The sequence below is a fragment of the Anarhichas minor genome, unplaced genomic scaffold, assembly GCF_050575085.1.
Source record: "Anarhichas minor isolate MPS153535 unplaced genomic scaffold, ASM5057508v1 ptg000027l, whole genome shotgun sequence".
Lineage (NCBI taxonomy): Eukaryota > Metazoa > Chordata > Actinopteri > Perciformes > Anarhichadidae > Anarhichas > Anarhichas minor.
Window position 1 is genome coordinate 21128467 of NW_027466473.1, and position 26037 is coordinate 21154503.

The window sequence follows — 26037 nt, forward strand, 5'->3', positions numbered from 1 at the left end:
GGGCAGACCTACCTGAGAAAGGCTCTCACCCTTTCCTCAGCCTCACCCAACACACCCTCCTCCCACCTCTCTCCCACCGTCAGCGGCTCCAGTCTGCGGCTTTTCTTCGCTGACGTTCTTACCTGCATCTCTCTCTTCTCCCCCCCCAATATTTGCCCTCGTTGTTTAACTTCTCTCCCTTAAGAGAAACGTTTAGATGTCGAATCAGAGCCGGGGGGCAAGTTAGAGGCCTGTCGTGATATAAGATGACATACCTGTGTGGCGGTCATATTGGATGTCCAGAGCTCCAGAGCAACAACTTATTAACATACAAGCCGTGAATATAATTCCACATTGTGCCATTTCTAACTTAAAACTGGTTACTTGCATTACGTTAGCTAAATATGAAGATCTTGTATATCTGATGAGCACACTAATTATTCTGCAGCTAAATTAGTAACCAGTGGTGAAAAGTAATTAAGTACATTTACTCAAGTACTGTTGGTATCTATACTTCTATTTACTGCAACTTTATACTTCAACACCACCCCATTTCAGACCAGAGATGTTGTACTTTTTACTCAACTGCATTTATTTCTTACCTCTGCAAGGTACTTTACAGATAAAGATGTTCCACAAGGCTATAATAATAATAATAATAATGATAATAATAATAACTTATAGCACCTTTAAAACAGAGTTCAGAAAGTGCTTTGAGAGACAAAGCAGCAAAAGCAAGGTAATAAAACAACAGAAAGCTCTCAACAGTGAGGCCCAACAAAGCAAGATAAACTCAGATTTAAACCCTGATAAAACAGAACAATAGATGAAATGATAAAATCAAATCGATACAATAAAAATAAACGATGAGCTTTTACATTTCATTGCTAAAAAAGATTAAACCCCTGGTTTCAAACCCTTTTTTTAATCTTTGGAACACTTCAAGGTATTCATTCAAACAACTTCAACAACCACAACTATTTGTGTAATAGATGCTATTAAATGTCATAGATAACCTTAATGGCCATTTTAAAATAAATGGCCAAACAAAGGCTCTAACACACTATATTGCAGCTCCAGAACACAGAGTCTTCAAATGCTGTTTCAGAGGTTTTTCTACCCAAAAACAATATTTCCATGCTGAATATTTCAATTTTTTCTTTTTTTTTGCCAGCAGCTTCAGTCCAAAAGAATAGCAGCATCGCGTTTCCATATTGGTCAAATATTCATTATTCTTATTACAATGTGTTTCAAAATTCTTTGAGAAATGCTGAACATTTGTCAGTTTTGGCATGAAAAACTGAAAAGTATCATCCTGGTTACCAAATATTGGTCCAACCCGAATTATCAGAGCATTAGGCCAATGACATTTGGTTTGAAGTGTGTATAATTCGCCTCACACGCAGCTTTCTTAAGTGCACAGAGATGAACACACACACAAAGATACACACACACACTGAAGCAGCAAATCCCTGCCAACATCAGCATTTCCAAACAATTCAAAACAGTTGGGAAATAAGTCTCGTAAGACAAGAGTCTAACAAAAGCCACCCACACCTGCTTTATCACTGGAGTGTATTTCCAGTGTTCCCCTCCAACTAAACACTGGGAACCAGTTTGTTCATTCTGCACAGCAGATGTCAGATGGTGCAAGATCACGACCACATGGGACAGAGAAGGAAGGGAGAGAGACGAGCAAAAAACAGACAACGAAAAATGACCGAGGGGGGCAAGAAACAAAGAAGCTTGGATAGAGAGACTGGTGGTAAGATTAGTGATGATGTGGAGAGTTGACAGGTTACTTTAACTCAGTATAATATCGTTTACCCAGTTTCTATGTAAATGAATACAGCTTAAATGCCTTTTTATTTTTGGAAAGGTGGCAATTCTATTTAAAGCTAGGCCGTACAAAGAAATAATTCTCCCTCTCACAGATTAAAAGGTTAATGCACAAGAAATAAAACGCACAGGAGTTTTATTACTACACTTGGTCTGGTATGACCAAAAGCAGGCTCTGGCTAATATTAGCTATGGTTAGTAAACTTTAGATAAATATTGTTGTACATTACTGAGTCAGTTTGCAGACTTTAGGACTCTACATCAACATTTTATCATCATATGTCAAATGAAATGACTAAATGCCTCGTTTGTCTATTCCCCTTTTGGAGGGACATCATTAGTCAGCTCTAGGGAATGATTATTGTTTGGATTAAAATAAGTACTTTATTAATGGAGCTTTGTCACCATGGTTATAATACCAAACATGTTGTTAAGGTTAGTTAGGTGATAAACTTGAAATTATAAAACTGATTTATTAAAACCACGATTAGCGGTTTTGGAAGACAAAGTTGAACAAATGCCGTCCTGTCGATGTGGACGTTATGTTCTAGAGGACAAATAATGAATCTCCCTAATGAAAAATTGTATTTATGTGTAATTCTTTAATATTTCCAAATAAGTGCATAGTTAACTGCGAATAAATGCATAATAAAGTTAAAAAGGCTTGGTAAAGGTTTAACAATGACACAATAGGTAAGGTAGTTAAACTCGATGAATAAATGTGAATGTTGTAAACAGAAACTCAAGCATGTTATTAGCAGTCTGTAAACAAGTTTCCTATTAGTGCTAATACATGTCATATAATCTGACAATAAACGTGTTTATGATGCTGTTATTAACACTTACAGTCTTATTGACACATAATGCTATAAGCATCTTACAAGACTTACAAGGGCCTTATTACCTATTAACTAACGCTTATTACAAGGAGCTAAATATAAAGCGCCTCCCTTTTCTGTGAGCATAATAGATTTTGGACAGTGATCGTGCTTTATGGTGATCACCGGCGAGACGTCATAGGTCACTCTTTTTATTGAGAACTACATCATCAGATAAGACTGACAGAGGAGGAGCAGTAAAGACAGAAGAGTTGAACGCCGTGTTACACGAGAAGCCATGTGAAGCCGTTTGCGTGCGCCGCTGTGGGAAAACACTCTTTCCTGACTGAAGATAACCAGAGTCCCAGTTCTTCCTCCTCCTCCTCCTCCTCCTCCTCCATAACTCCTCTTTAACCTGGACTACTCAGTCAGGCTACTGTGTGTATGTGTTGGCATTAGTGTGCGTTTATGTGTGTGTGTGTGTGTGTGTATATACCTGTGTTAATACCTGTGTCTGCGTGTTTGGCTCTCTACACAGCATGGGAAAGAATGAAGAGAAAAAAGAGAAAATAGAGAAGAGGAGGAAACAAGTTGCTCCCTCTAGAGCTCAAATTTATAGATGCTTCTCGTGAACAACATTTGGGCTTAAGAGCAAATCTGTGTTTATTGAAAAATATCATCTCGATGACAAAAATGCCATATTTCTGATATATTGTGCGGATTCAAACCGGATTTTGAAATTCAAAACAGCATTTAGGTGTTACAAAAAATGTTGATCATCGATTTTCTGTGTTGGTTTCAGTCATTTTATGACTTTTTTTTTTTTGAAACACTGGACAAAAATAAGCATCTGGCATAAATCTATAAAACCATACAGATCAAACCTTTTTTTGTAAATCACAGTTAACAGGATAGTCCTAAATCTTCATGGACAGTTTAATCCTCTTACTCTCTGCATAAGGACGCAGTGCTCATACTCAAAAACACTTAAGAGAGACGCCTCCCCTTTTACAGAAGTTCAGTATTTCAGAGATTTTGATTGATGAACTTGAAAGAAAAGGTTTTTTTATTTCTCCACAAGTGTGTTGCTGCTTTAGAGAGAAGTCTTCAGGAGAAGCGCCAGGCCTCTGTGCACTTTTATTGGCCTCGCTATTGACACCGTGTTTGTGCGTTTTTTGAATTTCTTTATCAGAAACCATTACGTGAGAAGGAGCTAAAGTGCTTCTTGCTAAAGACTCTCGCGTACAGCTTCAGAGCAGCACATACTGTTTTATCTGACAATCAAGATAAAGCTGCCAGGGTGAGTTCACCACTCCAGCTTTTCCTACTCTCCATTCCCATACCTGGATCATGAGGAATTCCCAGTGAAGGGCAGTAAATTGTCCGGCGGGGCGACGTTGTCCTCTCCCTCCTGAATACCTTCGACTCTGAGAAGAAGAGACAAGAGAGGAGGCATGTTGAGTTTCACCTACGTGTCCTTTCTGAAAAACACATACATCACTTCATCTTTTTTTCTTTGTAAAGGAGGATGTGAGCCTGAGGCAGAGCAGCGCATGTGTGTGCGTGCGTGTAAATATGTGCTTGAATGCATTCAGTCCATGACTTTCTCGGGTCCAACATCTTCCCAGATCAAGTCAACAGGGAGCACACGTTGCTTTGTGGGAAATGAATTATGTGGTTGACCTTTTGTTGATGGATAAACACGGCTTTACAAATATAGCAGAGGTGGCTCATTCAACCTCGGTGGTTTCTCTTGTTCAATATATGACGCTTACTGGCCGCAGAGAAGTTCAAACCTCGCCAGGAACATGTCACCTCGACTGGCTAACGTCCAGAATGCTGTTTTGATGTATCAACTTCTAGGAAAGAAATATAATCCGCAGGTGTGTTTATAAAGCGATGCTGTGGTCAATTCTCTGAAAGCTGAGGTGTAAGTCAATGAGCCGTATGCATTCATCATTGGATCTGAGTCCCACGGAGTCCTTAAAAGTCAGTGTTTCAGGTTTTCTCATCTTCATAACTCAAGTCATAAAGCAGCAAACCTGAAAAAAGTGTGACTTCTAACGAGAGATTGGTCGATTGGCCAATTAATCAAGAATGCAACAATCCCATGAAGTCCCAACAAAGTCCCAACAGTTAAAGAAAGAGTTCAGCATTTTAGGAAATACGTTAATTTACCAGGAAGTCACTGCGCCAAGAAATAGTCCAGCACATAAACCCCTCCATGTTTTCACTTTTATTTTTGTACCAGTCAAATAAAAAAGATATAGTGAGTTAATTAGTGACCTTTAGATATGCTGGTAGGCTAGATTTTAGTTTTACCTTTAGGCAGAGCTCCACTCCAGTCTAGCTAAGCTAAGCTAACCTTCTCCGAGCCGTAGAGCTTCTAATTTAATAGAAATATAAAAGTGTCATTGATCTGTTATCGAATTCTCAGCAAGAAAGCAAATACTGCATTACATTTACAAAAGTGTCGAGATCAAGCACAATTCAAACTAATCCCGGTTGAATTGAGCGTGATGTTTGTCCATTTAAAAGATTATTTTCCACGCCAAGAATGTCGCAGTTTGTCATAAAACTACACACCTACAAGAAATGTAAATGTCGTCTCTCTCTGAATACGAAGCCTGTGTGTTTGGTACGCGGCTGACTCTCACACCAACAGCGGGTCTTGCTTGTCGTTTCGCTTCCCGACTGATTAAAAAGAGTCGCTGGACAAAACACATCAGGTAATATGACATCACATTTGTGCGCGCAACATAGCTTAGCTAGCTAGCTAGCAATCCAAGATAACGGCCATTACGGTGCCGGGGACGTATTGTGCGAGACGAGAGATGTAGTGCACTGAGCGATCCCACACAAACTTTAACGTTACTACGACAAACTGTAACTTTCTTGCAAAACTATCTTTTAAATTGACAAACATCCTATGTGTAATTCATACCACAGTTCAAACGGTATAAAAATAATTTGTTCTTCGCCCTATTTCTTTCTGAAATAAGTTCTCATGGGCGACACCGGAAGGGGAGGGACTTCGCCTCTCTATTCATGCAATGCAAACACCTTAAAAAAATGTGATTGGGCTACTACATGTGAAGAATTTTTTGAAAAGGTGGATCACAGTGACTCATCGTACCTGCAGAGCCACCATAGGCACGTGTGGATCAAAAGTAGAGATCAGCATAATGCCTGCAGTCAGTGTAAAGTCAAAGCTGCAGTGATACATACATGTGTGATAGCATGTGTGCTTTGAGGACATGCAGCTGTACGAGTGTGTGAGTATGTGTGTGAGTTCGTGCATACGTACACATGGGTGGGTGTTTACAACTGTTTACACTCTGCGGGTTCAAGCCTTTGCTCGGCCTGGTTCCACATAGCAGGCAGGTACACACACTGACAGGCAGGGAGGCCGTGGCAGCTTCTTAATCATTTCTCCCTCCTTTTTGTTTCTCTTTTGACAGTCCTTCGCTCTTGTGTGACGGCCCACACCGCCGCCCTGGCCTGCTTACCTTTTCAGGGCTCCTGAAGCGAGACTACTAATGCACTTGCCGCTCTCCTTGCAGCCCCGCCGCCTCGCCCTGAGCTCCAAACTCCCGTGACGGCGCAGGACGCTCACTTTGTCTCCCGTGTTTGTCTAAAAATTGTTTCAATATGTATTTTTGGGAACGGTAATGTTTGCATAATAAATCTTTGTGTCAGGAGAATACAAAGAGAGCTATAGGTCGAAACCTGGGTGGGTCGGAATGGACTCTATCTCTCTCCTTCACTCGTTTACTCTCTACTCTACTTTCCATTCTCTCTCTGCCAGGTTGTTTTTCCAGCCTGCTGTCAGTAGGTTTATACAGACATGTATCAGGCCCCCCCCCCCCCGGTAACCTTTGGCAGTTCTCATGCCCTACGTTTTGCTACCTTCACATGCCCAGCGAGAGCACGGTGCTGAGATTCTGCAGAGTTACACAACATGTTACAAACATTTTTGTTGCAATAAATATTTTTAACATGCCCCAACGCCTGTGAATCTAACAGTGGTGGCCACGCGCCCAAAAATCCAATTATCAAGCTATGTGCTGAATAAGCATCAGGCTCTTGGTCCTTAAGCAAAAAACAACTCCTCAAGTATAATTTCATTACATTTAAAACTGATCTCTTATTATGGGAATCCTTTACAAGTGGCCAAAATGATTTTTACAGACACTCTGGGCAGCCCTGGTGAAGTCGGGAGACAAAGAGTGGAGGGGAAGTAATGTACCTCAAATGATGGACAATTGGCTCCTTTGTCTTAGCCCAAAAATAAGTTAGTGGAGCAGCAACCGTTGACACAGGCTGTAGATTTTATCTAGAGAACAAGTACACCATCTATCACTGGCTGCAACAGCCAAAAAGTCACTATGACCTCCAGCACCAATATCAACATAACTCAATTTTACTGAAATAACCTTAAACAGCTTCCTTCTCATCTCCAAATGTCCATTTGATGCTACATACTTGAAAATGCATTTTAATGAATAAAACACGTCCTTTAGTGACAACAGCTGTTTTTTAATTGCCTTCCAAAAATGATCGTGTGCCTATTTTGGCAAGATGACAAAAACAAAAACTGTCACAAATTACAAAATTATATAATATTCTTTTTCTGATCTTCCACCTCTAGATTTAGTTGGGTTTTTAACAATTGAAGCTACTAAGCAAACGTTTAACATTTTTGGAATCGTGCTGGTTTGCTCATCTGTCCTGTTAAATACAAGTCTACAGTCAGCAATTGATTAGCTTAGCACAAAGACTGGAAATTGCTGCAAACAGCTAGCCTAGCTCTGTCCAAAAGTAGCAAATTCCACCTAATGTCCCTTCACTAAGACCCGCCCCTCAAACGCAGACTAGCTAATCATAGTGTAGCATCGGCCAGCCATGACCAGGGTCCAGCAACTGTCCAGTTCTGCTCCATAGACTCTCATTCAGTCATTCCAGATGTTCTGGTGATGTTCTGGAGATGAAACTCATTACCCGGAGAGGTTGGAAGGAGATATACGTTTCTATGTAAAAACCTGTGGAGCTAACATTAGCAGAGTACGTTAGCACATCATTAACTAGCACTTAGCACTTAAATGTAAAAACATGCTGCTTTTGCTTTTTTTGATTGTAACAGAGAATAAAGACACCGGCTTTACAGAAACAGTGTTGTTCCTTAATTTCATTGTCTTCTGATGTTCAGGCGATTTGGTGGTTCACTTTTACACTGATCTGTAGCTTTAGCTTCTGTCTTTATCTTTTTAACATGTTTTCACTCCTGAATCAGTGTGACATCCTGGATATATTCTTCAAACACATATTGTAGACCTTTCTGTCTTCTCTTCTCTGACAATAATGGCGTAACTTGCTGCCAAAAGCGAAGAAGCGTGTTCCCCAAAATGTCAAACTATTGCATTAAGGTTTGAGAAAGTAGGTTAGGGTTAGAAGAAACCAACATAAACCAAATGATGTCAATGTCACACTACTTCCGCCTTTGCTCTTCACAGACAACATTATCTCTGCTGCAACAAGTCGTCCTTGAAAGGAAAACATAAAATAATTGATAATTTAAGTGTTTCACCAAGCGACCGATGCCGTCCATCTTCCTGTGAGGACAGTCTCAGAATTGGTTCAGTTTTTTTAACCCATAAAATTGTTTCTGTTTATTTTCTTGGATGTAGAGCTTTGTTGGATGGGTGTACATCTGTCAAAAGACAATCAATATTTGGGTAAGGCAAAGAAGTCAATTTTATTGTTTGTATTGCTTAAAGATCACTTAAATCACCCAAATGTGAAGAACCACACAGCCGAGTTGAGCTCCTTTGTTACAAACAGACTCTTGTAATCAGAGCAGCCACATGACCTGTTTTTTATTGTCCCTCGCAGGTGACAGAAGCAGACAGAGGGGAAGGGGGGGCGGACAGTTTTCCTCGATAAGCCAGAGGCTGGATTGAAAACGGGGGGGAGAGTATAGTGATCTTAGTGGGACGGCGCAGGGCAACGCTATCCCAAACACAGCAGAGTGCTATAAGCCTCCGCCATAAATCTCCGAGCTCGCCGAGCCACAGCCAAGCTTGTTCAGTGCCGTGTGCCGCTCCAGAGGCCAGAATCCAGATGTTGGAGGGAGACAGTAAATAAAACAATCTATCAAAACTGAAGAACCAAAAAGATATTAGAAGTCTGTTTTAAGCAATTGTCAATGAGGTTTTTCGACAATACAAACTCCCTCAGTGAGTGGCATCAGTACTTTAATCCCTTTTGGGACAACAGATATTATAGCAGCATGCAGCTCAAGGTGTCTCTGAATACAAAACAGGCCTGTTCCTCTGGATTAGTCTTCATCATTTATAGATGCAGGTGGATTGAAGGGATAAACAGATATGTAAACCTCATTGTGGAATAAATATCCGCAGCTTAATATCTTATTGTGCGGAGCTTAAGTGATGGTTTATTTTTTAAGACCTCTGCCTCTGGACATGAACGCCTCTGAACTCCTGCTGGGACTGAATCCTGGAGGACCTATTTGTATCCTGTGTCCCTGCTGCTGTTGCGCCTTTCTCATCTTTCAGTTGGCCTGATAAACGGAAGATGACAAAAAAAAAATCAATTCGCAAGAAGTTTAAAATTGAGTACTCGTCTCAACAATGTTGGATCCTTCGCTCTTCGCTTTGGTCTAAACTGAGTCGCGACGGTGTGCAGTTAAAGATGTCACATTACGGGACACGTTTCCTTTCTGCAGAAAACAAAACCCACCCTCTGAGTATCACATCCAATAGTAATATTCTTGATGTCTAGGGCATCATTTTATTTTATGTATTTGCCCCAAATTCACCAAGATATTTTTGGTATCTTTGGGAATCTTGGCGACCCCACAAGAACTTCAAATAAAGTCTAAAACTCCCTTTTGATAATTGCCACCAATTGGTCTGCCTTGTTAAAGAATTAGACAAAATAAATAAATACAACTAATGTGAATCCATCATAAAACAGTTTTTTAAGACCGGATGTCTTCAGGCAACTCTCAACTGTGCTTTGTTTTCTCACCAGCAGACTATGAGTGAGGTGATGCTCCAAAATCAGCAGCCCTGTAGATCTGATCATCATTCAGGATTAATCAAAATCAGACAAGAGGAAACATTTGATGAAAATATGTTATAAATGAGGTGATCTTGTATTTGGGCCAAAAGAAGTGATGTAAAGATGTTTTGTGTGGTGCGAGAAATGCCCCATTTTGGTGGTCGGCCTTTTAGGAAACATCACGTTAGCCAGCCTAAGGTTCATGCTCAGATGAAAAACTGGAAGCTGGACGTCCGCTTCTCATCAGCACTAAGCCAAAGAGGCCCGACGAGTTTTGGATTAAGTGGAAAAAAGGGATGATGCCTCCTCTTGAAATGATGATCCATGCACCAGACCTGTTTACGTTGGTAATCTCCGAGCCCTGCGCAATCAAAACATCACTAATTTCACTGCCGATTGGAAACTGTGACATCTGCGTTTTCAACACACTTCAAGGGGGACTGCTTCAAAGAAGAAGAAAAAAAAGAGGCAACTGGGAAGCATCCATTCCAAATAATAGTCCCAGTGATGAGAGGGTGACTTCATCCTCGTCCGCTCACATGTTTTGAAATGGACAGATATATAAAGTAGTGGGAATTTCATGCAGTAAATATATCAGGGCTGTCTGTTGTGCATCTGTTTGGGCAGGCTGGCTGGTCGAGTGTTGGTCTTGAACCTCCCCTCAATGAGACCAAGACTTGCTGGAAGTCTGTTTAGTTCATATGGAAGTTAGCCATTTACAACAGTCGCAATGGCAACGGTACACGTAAAAATGGCCGCCACTCTGACAATCGTGCTGCGATGATTTCAAGGGGATTCAATTCAATTCGTTCTACTATACCATTTCTATGGTTCTTCTATGGCTCCCCATCCAGGACCATCGCGACAAAGCAGAGCTGACTTTAGTTTGTAAGGCCCGTTTCCGCTGAGCGAGGAGCAGAGACGTGCTTTGAACCGTATATCGTCCACACTCTGCAGAATCAATCAGGGGGGTTTGTGAGCTTGACGCTGGGTAGCTCGACATTATGGAAATCCTTTTTTGTAACGTTGCAGCCATTTTTCTACAAGCAACGACTAAAACTAGCAGTGGAGTAGTAACTCTACGAAAAATTAACAACTCAATGCCTCATCCACACACTTCTCACGGTATAGGAAAGCACATTGCATAAGTCTGACAACTTTCTTCCGGCTTATTTTCTGTAACCAGTGCAACATTAAAGCATGGTGGAATTAGCAAGCTAGCTAACTAGCATATAGGTGGAAAGGTAGCTTGTTAATTCCGCCATGCTTTAATGCTGCATTGGTTGCAGAAAATGAGCCTAACAGCGGGCTGGTGACCGGCGGCAGTGCTGGGTCAAACAGTTCCTCCTTCTAACTCCCCGCTGCTCCGGACAAGGACAAGCTACGTAGCTAACTAGCTAGCCATCTGTCTCCATTTCACGGCCCCTCTGACGTGTGTCGTCACAGTAACAACTAACAACAATCACCATTTTGTTTTGAACCCGGGCAAGCAGTTCAATGTCTGTTCAACTCCTATTCCATTTCTACGAGAAGAACATATGAAGAGACCAGATTAAAAACACACACGACTCTGCAAGTGTGTGTGATGCTTACATGTATCCTAAACACACACACTTCACAACCCGCTTCAAACTTTTCTCCTGATAGGGCGTGAGCTTGTTTTCCACCCTTTCCAGTGTGCATCAGCCCCTCTGTTATTTAGGAATAACTATTTACGCTGCGGGGGTGACCATCAGACAGGCCCCGGCCACAGACACACACCTCCTCCCCCTTCACACACACTCCAAACTGGCTAAATAATCCCTCCACCTATTTGCACAGGAGAGATGAGGCCACGGCCTCACCTTCAGGGCACTACTTAACTCCTCGAGTCACTCGTTGAGTAATCACAGCATTCTCCTACCTGCCTGCCTAATTATAGAGAGAGAGTGTGTGTCGGACTCATTATTTAGCAATGCAGGCCTCACAGGTAGACAATTACGCAGGCTGATTTTGCATAATATACTATCTTGTGGATAGAGTTGCATGCTAAGGAGCTGGGGTCAATATTGCAGCCTTTAATGGGAGTCACAAGAACACGCTTGTTGCTCCACCTGAATGTTTGAGCTGCAGACTGAGTTGAAGCAATGAACACATTTTAATCAAATGCATCGGTTAACCTGGTGCTATGAGCCGTTTTGTGGTAGAATAAGAAAATGAATGTCCATTCTTTTTTTTGTTTGGCACAAAAATCAAGCAAAAGCTGCTCCTGGCTAAAAGTGCATCTCACCTGTGTGCAGCAACATGTCCGTTTCAATAAAGGAGTACAAAAAACAACACCCACAAAACAGCTGACGTGAGGATAGGTGAGAGATGTTTGGGTGTCTCCGAGAGGCACCATGGGAAGGAGGTCCGTCCGAGACCTGGAGGGAGGCCCGCAGCTCGCCTTTAATCCCTCCAGGATCCTTCTCTCAGAGCCGGGCTTTGCCTCGTGTGCAGCTCTTGGCCGAGTTAAAAAGGAAAGTGTAAGGGTGGGACGAATTTCACACTTTCTCCCATGTCTCAGGCCAAAAGAAGGAGGTTGTAAACCAAGTATGTGGAGCTGGAAATATTTGCTGTGGTGGTTAACTGGTGGGACTGGCCGTGCGTGGGCTGCACTTCTCAGGCTGTGGACGTTTAAAATTTTGAGAGCTAAAAACACATTTGATGCTTTTCAGAAAAGCCTATATGTTCAATTTAAATATATTATATTCATACAGTATTGTTTGTTTGATCTTTCACGGCTGTATTAATTAAAAGTTTACAGTCTAAACCTATACTTTGCTCTCGGCTACTTGTAGCCTATGTTAGGCCCTATAATTAGCTTTTGGGGTCATTTTATTCATTATTACAATCGTACTGCACAGCTAAATAAGTGTCCCGAATAATCAGTGTAATTGCTTCAGCTTAAATATTTACATAAGTGTTTGCTTTCGTCGCGTGTTGCGTCTCTGCGCCGCTGCAGCTCAAACACGCACAAAGGCCTGAAGGTTCCTCCGAGCATCTTCTGTTGTTTTTTTCTGAAAATATCAATTACTCTTTTTATTATTCATTCCAGGCAAAAACTGTAATTCAGCCATATTCCCATGCAGCATTTAGGCCACAGAAGAAAAAATAAAGTATTGGCACATTTAAATTGTTTTGATTCATGTCAAACCAACAGCAGAACAAAATATTGCTTTAAACCTGCATGTAAATATTGGGATATGAACAATTGTTTAAATAATCATCCGTTAACAAAGGCGAATGGCTTTAGACTGATGTTCAGGCGGAATATTGTTTGCCGAATCAATTAATTGTCGAGAAGACAAACATATTTAGTGCCCGAACACAAACAATCTGTAAAGCCTGTTGTCGGCTGTAGGTCAAAATAATTAGTCTATTTATATAAAAATGAACTGCTGCCAACTGTATGAGGAATATATCGTGTGTGACAAGCAAAGTAACAAAATGCAACAGATTCTGGTTAAATTAATAAATATATTGAATCTAGAGCAGTACAAAAAAATGAAGCAGACGTGTGTGTTTCATTATTCTACAGGAGTGAGACATTAGACCAGAATACGTGAGAACAGACTATTATTAAAGTGTATCCAAGTACAACGGGACATGTGCAGGTTTACAGTAAAGCTGTTTTAAAAGTGGATTGGACTATACAAAATAAATGTAATTGATTGCAGACAAATAAGCTCATAAAGTGTCAACTTTTCACACCGAAACTGTTTTTCCTCATAGTCGCTGTCACTGCTCACACATTTAATAATAGAGAGAGGGAAATATGAGCAGCAGATTTTTTTTAAACAATAAAATAAAAACGGCATCATTGCTGTTGTTGTACCATCATTTTTTTTAATTTTTTAGTTAGTATAATTATTAGTATCATCATTATTATTATTATTATTATCGTAATTACCATTAACACTAACATCACCATCATCATATTTAATGTGAAATAATTATACCTTATTTTTTCTCTGCTCGTTGCTAACATATTGAGGGTTGAGAAATAAGGATGAGGATGAAAATACATTTTAAGATGAAGATCAGAAACTGAGAATAACGATACACTTTGGTAAAACAATGAGGACGAAGATGAAGGGGGCGTCAGCTGAGGATGATAAAGTTGTGGAATTTGTTGCAAAAAGAAAAAATGATTAAAAAAAGAAAAAGCACTGGTATGAGGAGATGATTGAGGGTGCATGGGATAAAGAGGATGACAACGGGGAGGTATAGTGGCTGGAGGGGGGGGGCTGTCGGTTGCGGTATCGTGACGTCACCGCAAGGCGTGCTGCAGACCGCTGGCGAAGAAAACCAAACCAGCACCGCAGAGACTCAACCAAAGACCTGAATATCGCGGACGCAGCGTTTACGCGCAGCCGACGCATAAAGTGGATTTATCGAACACCTGCATGGGGGAAACTCTGAGGCTTTATTAATTTTTTTCTGTCGTCTGCCTCCATTGGGCACCAACTGGTGAGTACAACAAACACCTCGTCTGTCCGGTTGTTGAATTTCAGCTCAGGGAATCGGTCAGACGGTTGGCTGGCTTCTCCATTTTGACCGTTTTACGCTTTGGATGTTACAAATATGAGTCACACACGAGTCCGCGTTGAGCGTGATGGAGAAAATTAAAAGTTGACAAGTGCTGACCTCATTAAGCAGTGCATGTTGTCGGCTTGTTGGGGTCAAAGAGGCTGTAGTGACCGTAGAGAGGCCGGAGGCTTACTGGATGCATCTTTACGCACAGGAACGATTGACAGCAGAAAATATCATTGGAAGCTAAAATAGAGTCTGTGCTGTTCAGAGTGCCTGAGCATCATTGTTAGCTAGATATTGTATGTCGACGTATTCATCATTGCCCTATAATATCTGACTGACGCCTTAAATTAACCAAATAAATATAAAATGCAGGCGGGGGCGCGCCAGTGAAGCGTGTGAACACGGAGGGACAGAAGGGAGCTGAGCGAAGATTTACCGAGGACATAGAGCAGCAAATGGATTCCTGTAGATAAGAGGGGCTCTGTGTGTGTGTGTGTGTGTGTGTGTGTGTGTGTGTGTGTGTGTGTGTGTGTTATAATGGCAAGGTAAACTTTGGGATGCTGGGTAAGGGACGAAACTAAGCATAAGAAACATAAAGATGTGTGTGGAAACGTTTCATAATGATACAGAGTGAGGCTAAATGTGTGAAGGCCTTGGTGAAAGTTTTGGAGTAGGTGTTAAGTAAAGTACTTTTATTTATTTATTTGTGTTTTTGCTGTATTGCCTTGGAATTGTCCATATATGATAATTATATTTTCTAAAAAAAAAATAAGTGAGGATTCAGATGCAAAAAGACTTCAACAAAAATATGAAGTTTTACAGGATTCTTTTAATTCTTTAAGTGCAGTGGCTAAAATGTGATGATATTGTTTTATAATACGTTATATATAACGTTATTGGGTTTGAGAGGGGACAATAAATGTATTTGTATATATTTATAACTGTATTTATTATCTTTGTAAGTCTGATATGCAGGATATTCTTTTTTTCAGGTAACTGGAATGGAACTGAATCTGTCGAAGGATGTGATTTCTTGCGGGGACGCAGGTATGACTTCTTCTTTTCATGACTATACAATAAATCATATATGCCTCATTAGAGTTACAAGACAAGCTAGCATGTAAAGCAGAAGGATGATGTAGTCTACAAGTGAGGACCTACTGTACCTCTCGGTTTTGGCGCAAGGTCAGAACTTGTTGGCAAATCTCGCAGCACACAAGCTGTTCGTGTTCACAGGCAGCTGCTTTCAGACGCAATATGTTTGATATGCGAGGTATTAATGCACACAGCGCATTTACGACATGACGACAGATCACATTATGAGATGCAAATGTGAGCGTGCGAAAATCAAATGAGAGCAACAGCATTTGCAACAATGATTGAGTTTTATTTTCACCATCTATTTTCTTCTTCTTTATTAATTGGTGTGTCTGGTTTATGATGATAATGATTTCCTGGCGAGTCGTTTTACCTTTTAAAAACAAAATCCAATAAGAATAGACGGAAAGCAAAAAAAAAAGCAGCAGAAGTTATATTTTTTTACCATTACGACAAATTATAAAAATGTTTATTGTATTTAAAAGGAGTTTTCCAGTAAAGCTGGATTTAATCACAGACCAGAGAAAGACCGCCAAATGGAGACGTGAGAACTTTAGAAAATATCTGCGGTTTTTCCAAGATATTTAAACGCCAGACACGCACGTGAGACTGGTCGTATACAATCATTTTCATTTTTACATGTTCTTTCAGGAAATCGTCATTTTAATAATGGAAGCAGCTTCAACATAAGGTCACGACTCAAATTGGAAACATAATTATTGTAAAGACAAAGAAAGACGTTTGGAATGCTGAGCATGTTTGTATTAACTGAGGCAGGAAATCAGACCAAATGGACCTTCATTAGAGGTACAGTGGAATGCTGTTGCTAATAAACATATGCGTTTTAATTGGGTTTTGGAGGCTAATATCCATAAAAAAAACATGAAAGAAATAATTTTTGTGAGCAACAAATGTGTATTTTTTGAGGGATAATTCCATCTCAAGGCAACCTTTTTCCCCCATACACCAATATGCACAAAATAATCCGACATTTTACAGCATTTTTATAGCTTTTCCTTAGTATGATGGTCATTAGAGGTTATTGTTTTATTTACACCCGCGTCCCTTCTTGTCAGGTTGTTTATTGGTTGTCAAACAGGCCTTGGACCAAGCAGGGAAACCATCACCAAGGAAATAATCAGCTCTGTCCTTCTCCAGTTACCCAGCGTGTCCAGTTACATATCCACTGCTGTCCTGCCTTTGAATCTGCTCGCCAGCTTTAGTTTTCTATAGGCCATGCTTTGTTTTTTGGCCCCCGTGGCTCTATAGGTTTACTTTGTTTGGTTGCCTTAAGAGAGAAAAAAATAGACCATTATTATGTGTGTTTGGTGTGTGATTAACGGCGGTCGCGGAGTTTATTTTCATTTCTTGGAGGCAAAATATGAGTGTTTGCATTTCCACTGGCCTTTAACCTGTCCTGCCGGATGGAAAGGCTTTTTAACTCATCCATCACACGCAAGTGCCCTCCAGAGCAGAGGAGGAGCGGGACGCGGGCAGGGATGCAGGCCGAGGAGGCTGGATATTTAGATTACCTCCATCCATCAGCCTGTAATATCTGCTGGAGGACAGAGGGGAATCTCCATGTGCTGTAAATCCTTTAATATCTCTATGGGGACTTTAAGGGTCAGCGGGTTTATTGGGACTTTTGTTCTACTATAGAATATTAGAAAAATTACTTTTTGAACAGTATACATTCTGATTCCCCTGCAACAAGCCAATGTGATGTTACAATGTGTTATTCAGTTGCTTTCCTAAACTTATTACAGAAAGACCTCAGTTTTTTGTAATGATAATAATCACAGTCTATTGATCCAAGTGCACGCAATGCACCCACTAATCCCGTACTAACACGCACCAATTTAGATTTTCAGTCTATTCCTTCTCCACAACCTGCATAGTAAATACCACCTGCTGACACGATGGGATGACCAGGTCCTCGAGGTCACATTTAACAAAAATGCATCTGTGTGTGGTTCACCCACTGCAGCTGAATTCAGTTGTTTTTTTGCCATTTTGCGCACCTTTCTGCAGCTCAGAATATAAGTGCACAGGTAGGGGATGCTGGTTTTCTGACCAATGGCACTTCAGTAAGTAAGGGGCGAACTTCTTACAAGCATTTTACTGCACACAACAGGCCATAGTGACGCACGCTGGAGATAATGAGGATCTGCTATTTAAATCAAAACCACTAACTAGATTGGCTGAATCAGTTTCTGGATATTCAGACTTCCTAACTATGAATTACTATGGAAGGCCTGTAATGTGTAAATATAATACAGGCCCTTATGTGAGCCCCAAATCTCTCAAGAACATGCTGAGGTCGAACAGATGGAAAAAGCCAAATGATTGTTGAGAGCTTGCGCAATTGTCTTCTAAGAAAAGGCCTTCGGGGGAGTTTTCCGGTCGGACGGGGATCTCGTGTCATACGTCGCTGTCATACAATGGCCGAACATGCTCGAGACTGGCGCCGGTGAGAGTCCGAGTCCCAGACGGCAAGGCGTGAGCCGGTGCGCATTTACTCGACACAAACTGAGCCACTGCAAGTCAGCAGGTCAGCCGTTCTCACGTTGCAGGAGAAACTTACAGCTTTCAGTCTGTGGTTTAAAAAGTGTGTAAATTGACGTAATTTGTGTTTTGCACTTCGTTTTCTGTTAAATTATGCAGAGACACAACAAAATGTGTTCCTGGTTGGTCATTTAGTCTCCTCAATAGATTGTTTTTTGCGGTTGTGTGTGGGAGGTTTGGATTGTTTCATTATTCAGAAGGCAACTTCATTCCAGAAAAAAAACCACATTGGTTATGGAAACAAGTTTCTGACTTCATTGGCAAATGTTTCCCTTTATTTTAGTGAAAGAAATCGATTCCATCCTGAAATGTTGCTGTTGGTCTACACATGCGCAATCATACTAAAATAGCTTAATTATAAACACAATACGTAGATATTTGGGAATGTTATGTAAGAAACAAAGTAAATGACTGAAAATAAAAACTACCCATGATGCACCAGATCTATACCTTGAGTGATTACAACAAGGCCTCACCTGGAGCCAACCTGACTTTAAACTAATTGATATTGAATTGTTTGGCCTCCGTGTTTTGTGAGCATGCGCGTTTGCTAACAAAGAGGAGTTTGTTTCTACTGCAACTGCTGAAGTTTTACACACACACACACACACACACACACACACACACACACACACACACACACACACACACACACACACACACACACACACACACACACACACACACACACACACACACACACACACACACACACACACACACACACACACACACACACACACACACACACACGCTCCAGAAAGTCGGCATCCGGACGGAGCTCTATTCTCCACACTGAGTGAAGGTTACATCTCACTTTGACCGCGTTGTGAGTCAGTGAGGGATCAGAGACATAAATTACACCAGAAAACACATACAGACTTTCCAACATCTGAGTTTTCAAATTCAACTCTTTCACAATTTTAACCAAAATAGCCCTCTATACATGATTTGGCTTGGATTCCGAGTTTGCGTGAATACTTTGAGTCTCCACGGTGGTAAACCAGCTATAACGCGTAAAGCAGCCTGTTCAATGATGACCGCTGGGTCACCATCAGGAGCCATTCAGGTCTGTAATCAGATCATATTAGCGGACCATCAACCATAAAGGGGTTTCGTTCTGACATGTTCTGGATCCATCAGTATAGTCAGACCACATGAGTGTAGCTAACGTCAAAGTTTAAACACTTTTAATAAATGTTATTTATTAATTATGTTGTAAGTGTAACAGCAGATCCGCTGCTGTTAACAGATTATTATTCAGCAACTTATTTGTGGATAAATCACTGATGTTTGTCTCTGCTCTGCCGGGCTTCCATTAGTCCCGATTGTTTATTTGTCAAAGTGAAACGCTGATAGAGCGACACTTGTCAGTTTACAGTGCGAGTCATTACTCACAAACAAACACATACAATAATCTTCATATCGTGCGCTTTTCATAGTGAGGAAACAGTAACTGGGCAGGCCCGCGTTGGAAGGCAAATGTTTACTCAGCTCGGTACATATCCGAGATATACAGTACATTGTGTGGCTGCGTGTGTGTGTAGAAGCGCACCCAGCTACGTTGCGCTGGACACAATTCAAACATGCCTGCAAGAATAAAAGGCCCATTCTACTCCTAAAGAGCAAAGCCTTGCATTGCGCGCTCCCGACGAATAGAGAAAAAATGAACGCTGTAAAAAATGTCTTTTAGCAAGTGAACAAACTTGTTTTGCTCCAATAGGACGCTTGTTACGTTCCACTCCACCTTAGACTGAAGAGATTTGCATGTGATAAAAAAAAAAACGTCCTGTAAATTAATGGCATCATTTTTCCACTTGTTTCCTCTTGACGTCAGACTTGTTTGGATGGATGTGGCTTTTCTTTTTTTCTTGCAGCGGGCTGGCGTAGTGGGTGGGACTCGCTCATTTTAGGGAGGTTATACGCAGCAGATGGGCTGGGTCTTGCGTGTGGGTTGGAGAGCCGAGCTTCCTCTCAATCGCAGCGGGCAGAAGCTATTTTCCCCTTGCAGCGGAGAGAAGGAGAGCGCACTGGGCCGTCACTGCTGTAGAGGAGGGTTTTTTTCTTTTCTTCGAAGTCCTTTTCTTCGTGGAAGAACTACACTTTGGTGGAAATCCTTCCCCGTGTGATTCCTCCTCTCATGTCGCAGTGTGGTGTCTGGCAGCGGGTGGATTTTTTAAGCTGTTGAGGAAAGCTTTGTGCACCCCCAGGATTCACCCTCCTCCCCCGTTTCCCCTCTTGTACGCATCCTTCTCTTCAAGGTGGGATGAATTTGGACAGAAACGCAGAGGCAGCGAGAGCACCGCCGGCCCGCGATGCGGCCCCCGCGTTTCATTTACCGAGAACTTCAAACAGCAGTCGGGAAACTTTAGAGAACTCAAGCAGCGAGTCCTCGGACACAGAGTTGGCAGGTACACAGTCAAGAGTGCTTTTAGCAACTCTATTCCTTCTTCTGAGTGCAATAACAGTTTATTTTACGTCTCCATACGCACGTTTACGGTGGGCTGTCAGAGACATCTCGACACTTTGATGCTGCGGAAAAGCAGACACTCTTTTAGTTAACTTGTGTCTCGGTGTTTGTTTATTCTCACTGCGATGACGATTTATTTCCGCGTGTTACGGCGCAACAATCACTTGGATAAAGTGCATCAAAATCCATTTGCATTAAATCTTAATTTGGTCCATTTCTGCTCCAAAGTTGAATGCGCATAAATACAACAGAACGGGGAGAATAGTCCATGTTTTTTGCGTGTTTTTTGTTTATTGCGCTGGCTGAAGCAAACGTCTTGGCAGGATCTCGGAGTCTGTCAGGGAAAAATGTGCAGAACAGCCTGGCCTGCTGTCAGTAAATGCATTAAAACCAACTATAAATATTGGGGCCATCCACCAATCTAAACTAAAAGCCAGAAAGTCTGCAGGCTATTAACAATTCTTGGAGAAGCTTTTTGTTCTTTGACTTGACCACATTTGTTTTAGCAAAACCTACTTGTTCTTCTGTCTCACTCCATATGAGGAAGATGGCAAATATGGAGGAATGTTTATTTATAATTTCCTTTGTTTGAATTATTTATGGGGCTTAAATGAAACAAGAATAATGTTGTGGCTTTAAGTTTTAAGTTGATTTTTATTTTTGGCAAACATTCAAGAGTATTCCCTTTTTGTAATTAACCTTTGCACGTGTTGACCCTTCAGTTTAATGAGGTAATCTTGTGAGAACACGAATACAAGATAGCAGTCGGGAGATAAGAGGAGTGGGCAGACCTCTTCGTAAAGAAAGTAATATTGATCCAAGTGTGTTTGAGAGAATCGATACAAAACTTTGTAAATATTTGGCTTTAATATGGCACTTCTCACCTGGAGCTTTATTTTGTAAATCATTTATTTATAGCTTTGAAGTTGCTTATTTCATGCTGGCAGAACTTTTTTGTTATAGTTGCACGTTGGTGCCCTTACTTTCAGTCTGAAACGGTTAACTTTTAAATGAAAAGAAAATGGTAATAGTACAATACAACAGCGGCAGCATGCAATCGTTTCATCCCGATTTATGATCCGCAGAAAAGGAGAGGAGCGCTGAACACAGGAGCGATGACGGGAACGCGGACGATCCCAAGAAGAAGAAGCAGCGGCGGCAGCGGACTCACTTCACCAGCCAGCAGCTGCAGGAGCTGGAGTCCACTTTCCAGAGGAACCGATACCCGGACATGAGCACCAGGGAGGAGATCGCCGTGTGGACCAACCTGACCGAGGCCAGAGTCCGGGTAAGAGGCCAGGGCCGTGCGTAATGCGTGCGTAAAAGACAATTTGGGAGATAAATCTCAACGTTATTGGGTGGGAAAAATCTTACCTAAATATATGGAATAACTCCAACACACATGAACCAAATAATCAACAAAATGTTTAGGGAAATAAATAAATAATTCTAAGAATATTAAAGCAAAAAAGTAATTCTGACAACAAAAAAACTTGGAATTACCATTTTAATACGAGAGTCACACTGTGTATGATTGCTGCTCCGAATTTATACAACTTATTGTTCCAACTAACATTTTGATGCAAAATTGACCATCAACTTGCCCAAACCAAAGCTTTTTTGAAAGATATTGCAGATGAATCTCCATGATTTTGTTGCTCATTTCCTCTTCCAGCATTTGAATTTCATATCAGGACAAGAGACAACATTGCTTTTTTCTTTGTGGTATTGAGGTATTTATAGTGTTGCTTTTCGCTTGCTGCCAACTGAATGAAAGAGTGAATATCCAGCCTTTTCACAGAATCCATGTAAATTACTGCAGTGACTTTGTTAGAAACTAAACGTGTCATGGTTCTAAACGTGTTATGATTCAGAGACACTTAAGTAAATCCTTTGACAAAAAAAAATAACTGGGGGATTTATAAACTGCAGCGTTAACAGATATCAAGTTGCAGTCATCCATGACTATCAGCTACGGTGCATCCAAAAAAATAGGTCTTCCATTATTATAAAACACGTGCGTAATTCTCAACACCACGCGCATTTCTGACACGAGCAGCACTAAAACGACAAGTTGGCGTCAACACATTTCATGTTGAAACGTAAGCAGAAATGGAAGCCGTCTAACTATTTGGATCTACTGGAAATTACATTTCATTTCTGGAGTCAATGAGTGTGAAGTTCAAACAGTGCAGCCTTTTATTTTGGCGGAAGAAAAATAAAACAGTTTTAAAAAAGGTATACGTGGCGTGACATCAAGCAGCCTGAATATTTCTGATTCATATCTCAACATTTATGAAAAATGTTTTGACATTTCAAAGTGGTTGGACTTGACCTTTTAAGGTCATCGGTGTTTAGTCGAGTTTGACAGATTATATATTGAGATTGAATGAGATTTGTGGCTCATTTATTTTGAATGTTACCATCGTAGAATAGCTTAACTAATGATTGTTCTGCATAAAATGCCATTAAAACCCAAAGCATTATTATTAAATTAAATATATTATTGAATTTGTATTTGTTTATTTATTTGGCTCGGTACAGGAAACAGAACAGGTGGTGCAGAGAAACGCAGCGTTTCCTCCGCAGCTCTCCGTCACATCGCTCTCGTCTTTGTGGACAATTTGTCGGCAGCACCCTGTCCCCTGCGCGGCTATAAATAGCCCGTCCGATGGTTCCACTTGTAAACTGTTTCTACTGTGTATTAAAAAATGACTCGCAGAGTGCAAAGTGACGGATATTTTGGCAGGCTTCGATAATGCGTGAGGAGATCCAGAGGGGCGCGCGTCTGATCCATGCAGTTACAGTTTGATTCATGCTGTAAACTTGTTTTATTTTTGGGATGTCTGACCTATGCTGCACACACACGCCGACGTAGGCCTCACGTGTGCTACGCAGAAAATTATTTCATCACTAGACATGAAGTGATGCAAATTTAAATACTGAATAGTTACCTTCAACACATCTTTGGCTCCATAGTTAAAACACATTTATGTTGAAATGTAACTCTTTTATTTGATTTAAGTCATCAAATTTCATCGCAGAAAATATTAATATTTGAAGATACATTTCTCACAAAGAATAATTATTTAAAGAAAAAACGTGCGATGATTGAAGAGAAAAGTTGGTAATTTAATTATGTTTCTTTGCACGCTTGGAGCTCAACACTTCCTGCGCAAATGACTTAAATATGTTGCTTTAAACAAAGGCTTTAATAAATAGACAATTAAAAACACGTGCAAAGCGTTTGTTTGGAAGAATAAGACTTTCACAGTTTCGCCCTCCGCCCTATATATTCACTTTCGAGCAAATTAAAGGGGACATTTACTGGATTCATTTAAAGTTTAAGTTTCTACTGGACTCTAGAGCAGCTTCTCCTGTAATTTAAACGCCGAGCTGGTAAATGTGCAGAACAACTGGAGTGAGTCAGGATTGTTATGTGGGAAGACAAATAGGACCAGGTTTGACGTGTTCACTGGAGGGACCAGAACACAAATCCACAGTCAGGACTTGAGCACTCAAAAAACAGAAGATTGACTTTCACTTGACGAAAGTGCATTTTTCTAAAATTATAACTGATTTTTGTGGTCATATATGATTAAATATAAATGTACAGAGCCTAACTGAAAACGTTGACCACGGAGTAAATACGTGTGTGTGTGTGTGTGTGTGTGTGTGTGTGTGTGTGTGTGTGTGTGTGTGTGTGTGTGTGTGTGTGTGTGTGTGTGTGTGTGTGTGTGTACGATTGAAACTACAGTCTGGTCCTTTTATGCTGTGTTTACAAACTGTTGTAAACAAATCTTTAGGCAACTGAGGACATTAAACAGCTGTATCATCAACGTGGGACTGCAGCTTCACATTTGGAATTTAGCTGTAGGGCTATTTAGTGTAAATATATATATATATATATATATATATATATATATAACCACAAGAAAGATTTTTGTTTTTAGATCATTTCTTTTTGTATGGTAAACCATGAAGCCAGCAGCACTTTTGGGGACTCAAACGTGCACAGAACTATTATTCCATCAATACAATTTATGAGAATTAACAAAAAACAAACTGAAGGCTCATACAGCTTGTTGATTGATACAAAACAAGATACTGCCACATAATTGTGACTTGATTTTGTCCTATAAGACGATACGTTAAATAAAGTGGACTACATTCTATGCCAAAATCAAATATTGTAGGTTCCAGATTTAGACTATTTGGGACTACTCAGGTGACCATTCTGCTCCTCAACGTTCCCGCAGTGGGCCTATAACCGTGTGTGTGTGTCTGTCCTCCAGGTGTGGTTCAAAAACCGCCGGGCCAAGTGGAGGAAGCGGGAGCGCAACCAGCAGATGGACCTGTGTAAGAACAGCTACCTGCCGCAGTTCAGCGGCCTCATGCAGCCTTACGAGGACATGTACCCGGCGTACACCTACAACAACTGGACGAACAAGGGCCTCACCCCGGCGCCGCTGTCCACCAAGAACTTCACCTTCTTCAACTCCATGAGCCCGCTCACCTCGCAGTCCATGTTCTCTGCGCCCAACTCCATCTCCTCCATGACCATGGCCTCCGGGATGGGCCACTCCGCCGTGCCGGGCATGCCCACCCCGGGCCTCAACAACATCAGCAACCTGAACGGGATCGGCACGTCCGGCATTAACTCGGCCATGTCTCCGTCCGCGTGTCCGTACGGGCCACCCGGCTCTCCGTACAGCGTTTACCGGGACACTTGCAACTCCAGCCTGGCCACGCTCAGACTCAAATCCAAACAGCATCCAACTTTCGGATACAGCAGCCTGCAGAGCCCCGGGTCGAGCCTGAACGCGTGTCAGTACAACAGCTGACGGGACCAAAGCGCGCGTAAATGTTACAAAAAATTAAGAAATATATGTGATAAACGGACACGGTGTCAGAGCTTACAGGATACCTGCGGATTCGGGGGGAGGAGGGGGGGGGGGCGTCAAAGACAACTAAACTGGATTAGTTGCAATCATTTTTCAAAAAAGAAAAAAAAAAGAAAACTTGGATTATGCGGGTTTTATGTGTTTACCAATGAACTTGCACAGCAGTTGAAATGTCCAGGATTTTTTTTTTTAAATGATGAAGACGTGTTACATTGCTGCATTGTACATATATAAATGTAAATATATACAGGCTTAACATATGAAACACACGATGGGATTTTTCTTTTGTGCTTGCTTGCTTTTGGAGACTGGCAGAAGGGGGAAGAAGGGGGAAGAGGGGGGGGGGGGGTCCTGACCAAAAAAGGATTTACAAGTAAAAACTAAATTAAATAAAGTGTGGAGCTTATCAATACTCCAGACTCGATAAGAGAAAAGAAATCCAGTTCATAATATACATATTTTATACTGCTTCTGTGTGCTTTCTATTTGCCGTCTTGCAGGGGTGCCACCGGCCCGTTTGACCCGCGACGCCTCCCGTCCAGTGACTGTACTTTGAAATGTTTTTCTTCTCATTTTGTTTGCTGAAATAGAAAAAAAAAAAAGCCCCGCATGTTTAATAAACTTGAGTGCAACGTGTTTTGTACTATAATGTAATACTTTGCAGAAGTAAGTTCATTAGCCTAAACTGTATACAAAAAAAGGTGATTCAAAGTCCTCGTGTGTT

The 26037-nt window shown here is 41.1% G+C and overlaps 1 protein-coding gene across 1 annotated transcript; it reads left to right on the forward strand.

Moving 5' to 3' along the window:
- Positions 1 to 14146: 14146 nt before the first annotated feature.
- pitx1 (paired-like homeodomain 1) lies at positions 14147 to 25304 on the forward strand. Its single transcript, XM_076102179.1, is given in 6 exon segments — positions 14147 to 14170; positions 14172 to 14210; positions 15269 to 15323; positions 20201 to 20350; positions 21495 to 21697; positions 24705 to 25304. Coding segments are annotated over 6 exon segments (1020 nt in total). The 3' UTR covers positions 25254 to 25304.
- Positions 25305 to 26037: the final 733 nt, after the last annotated feature.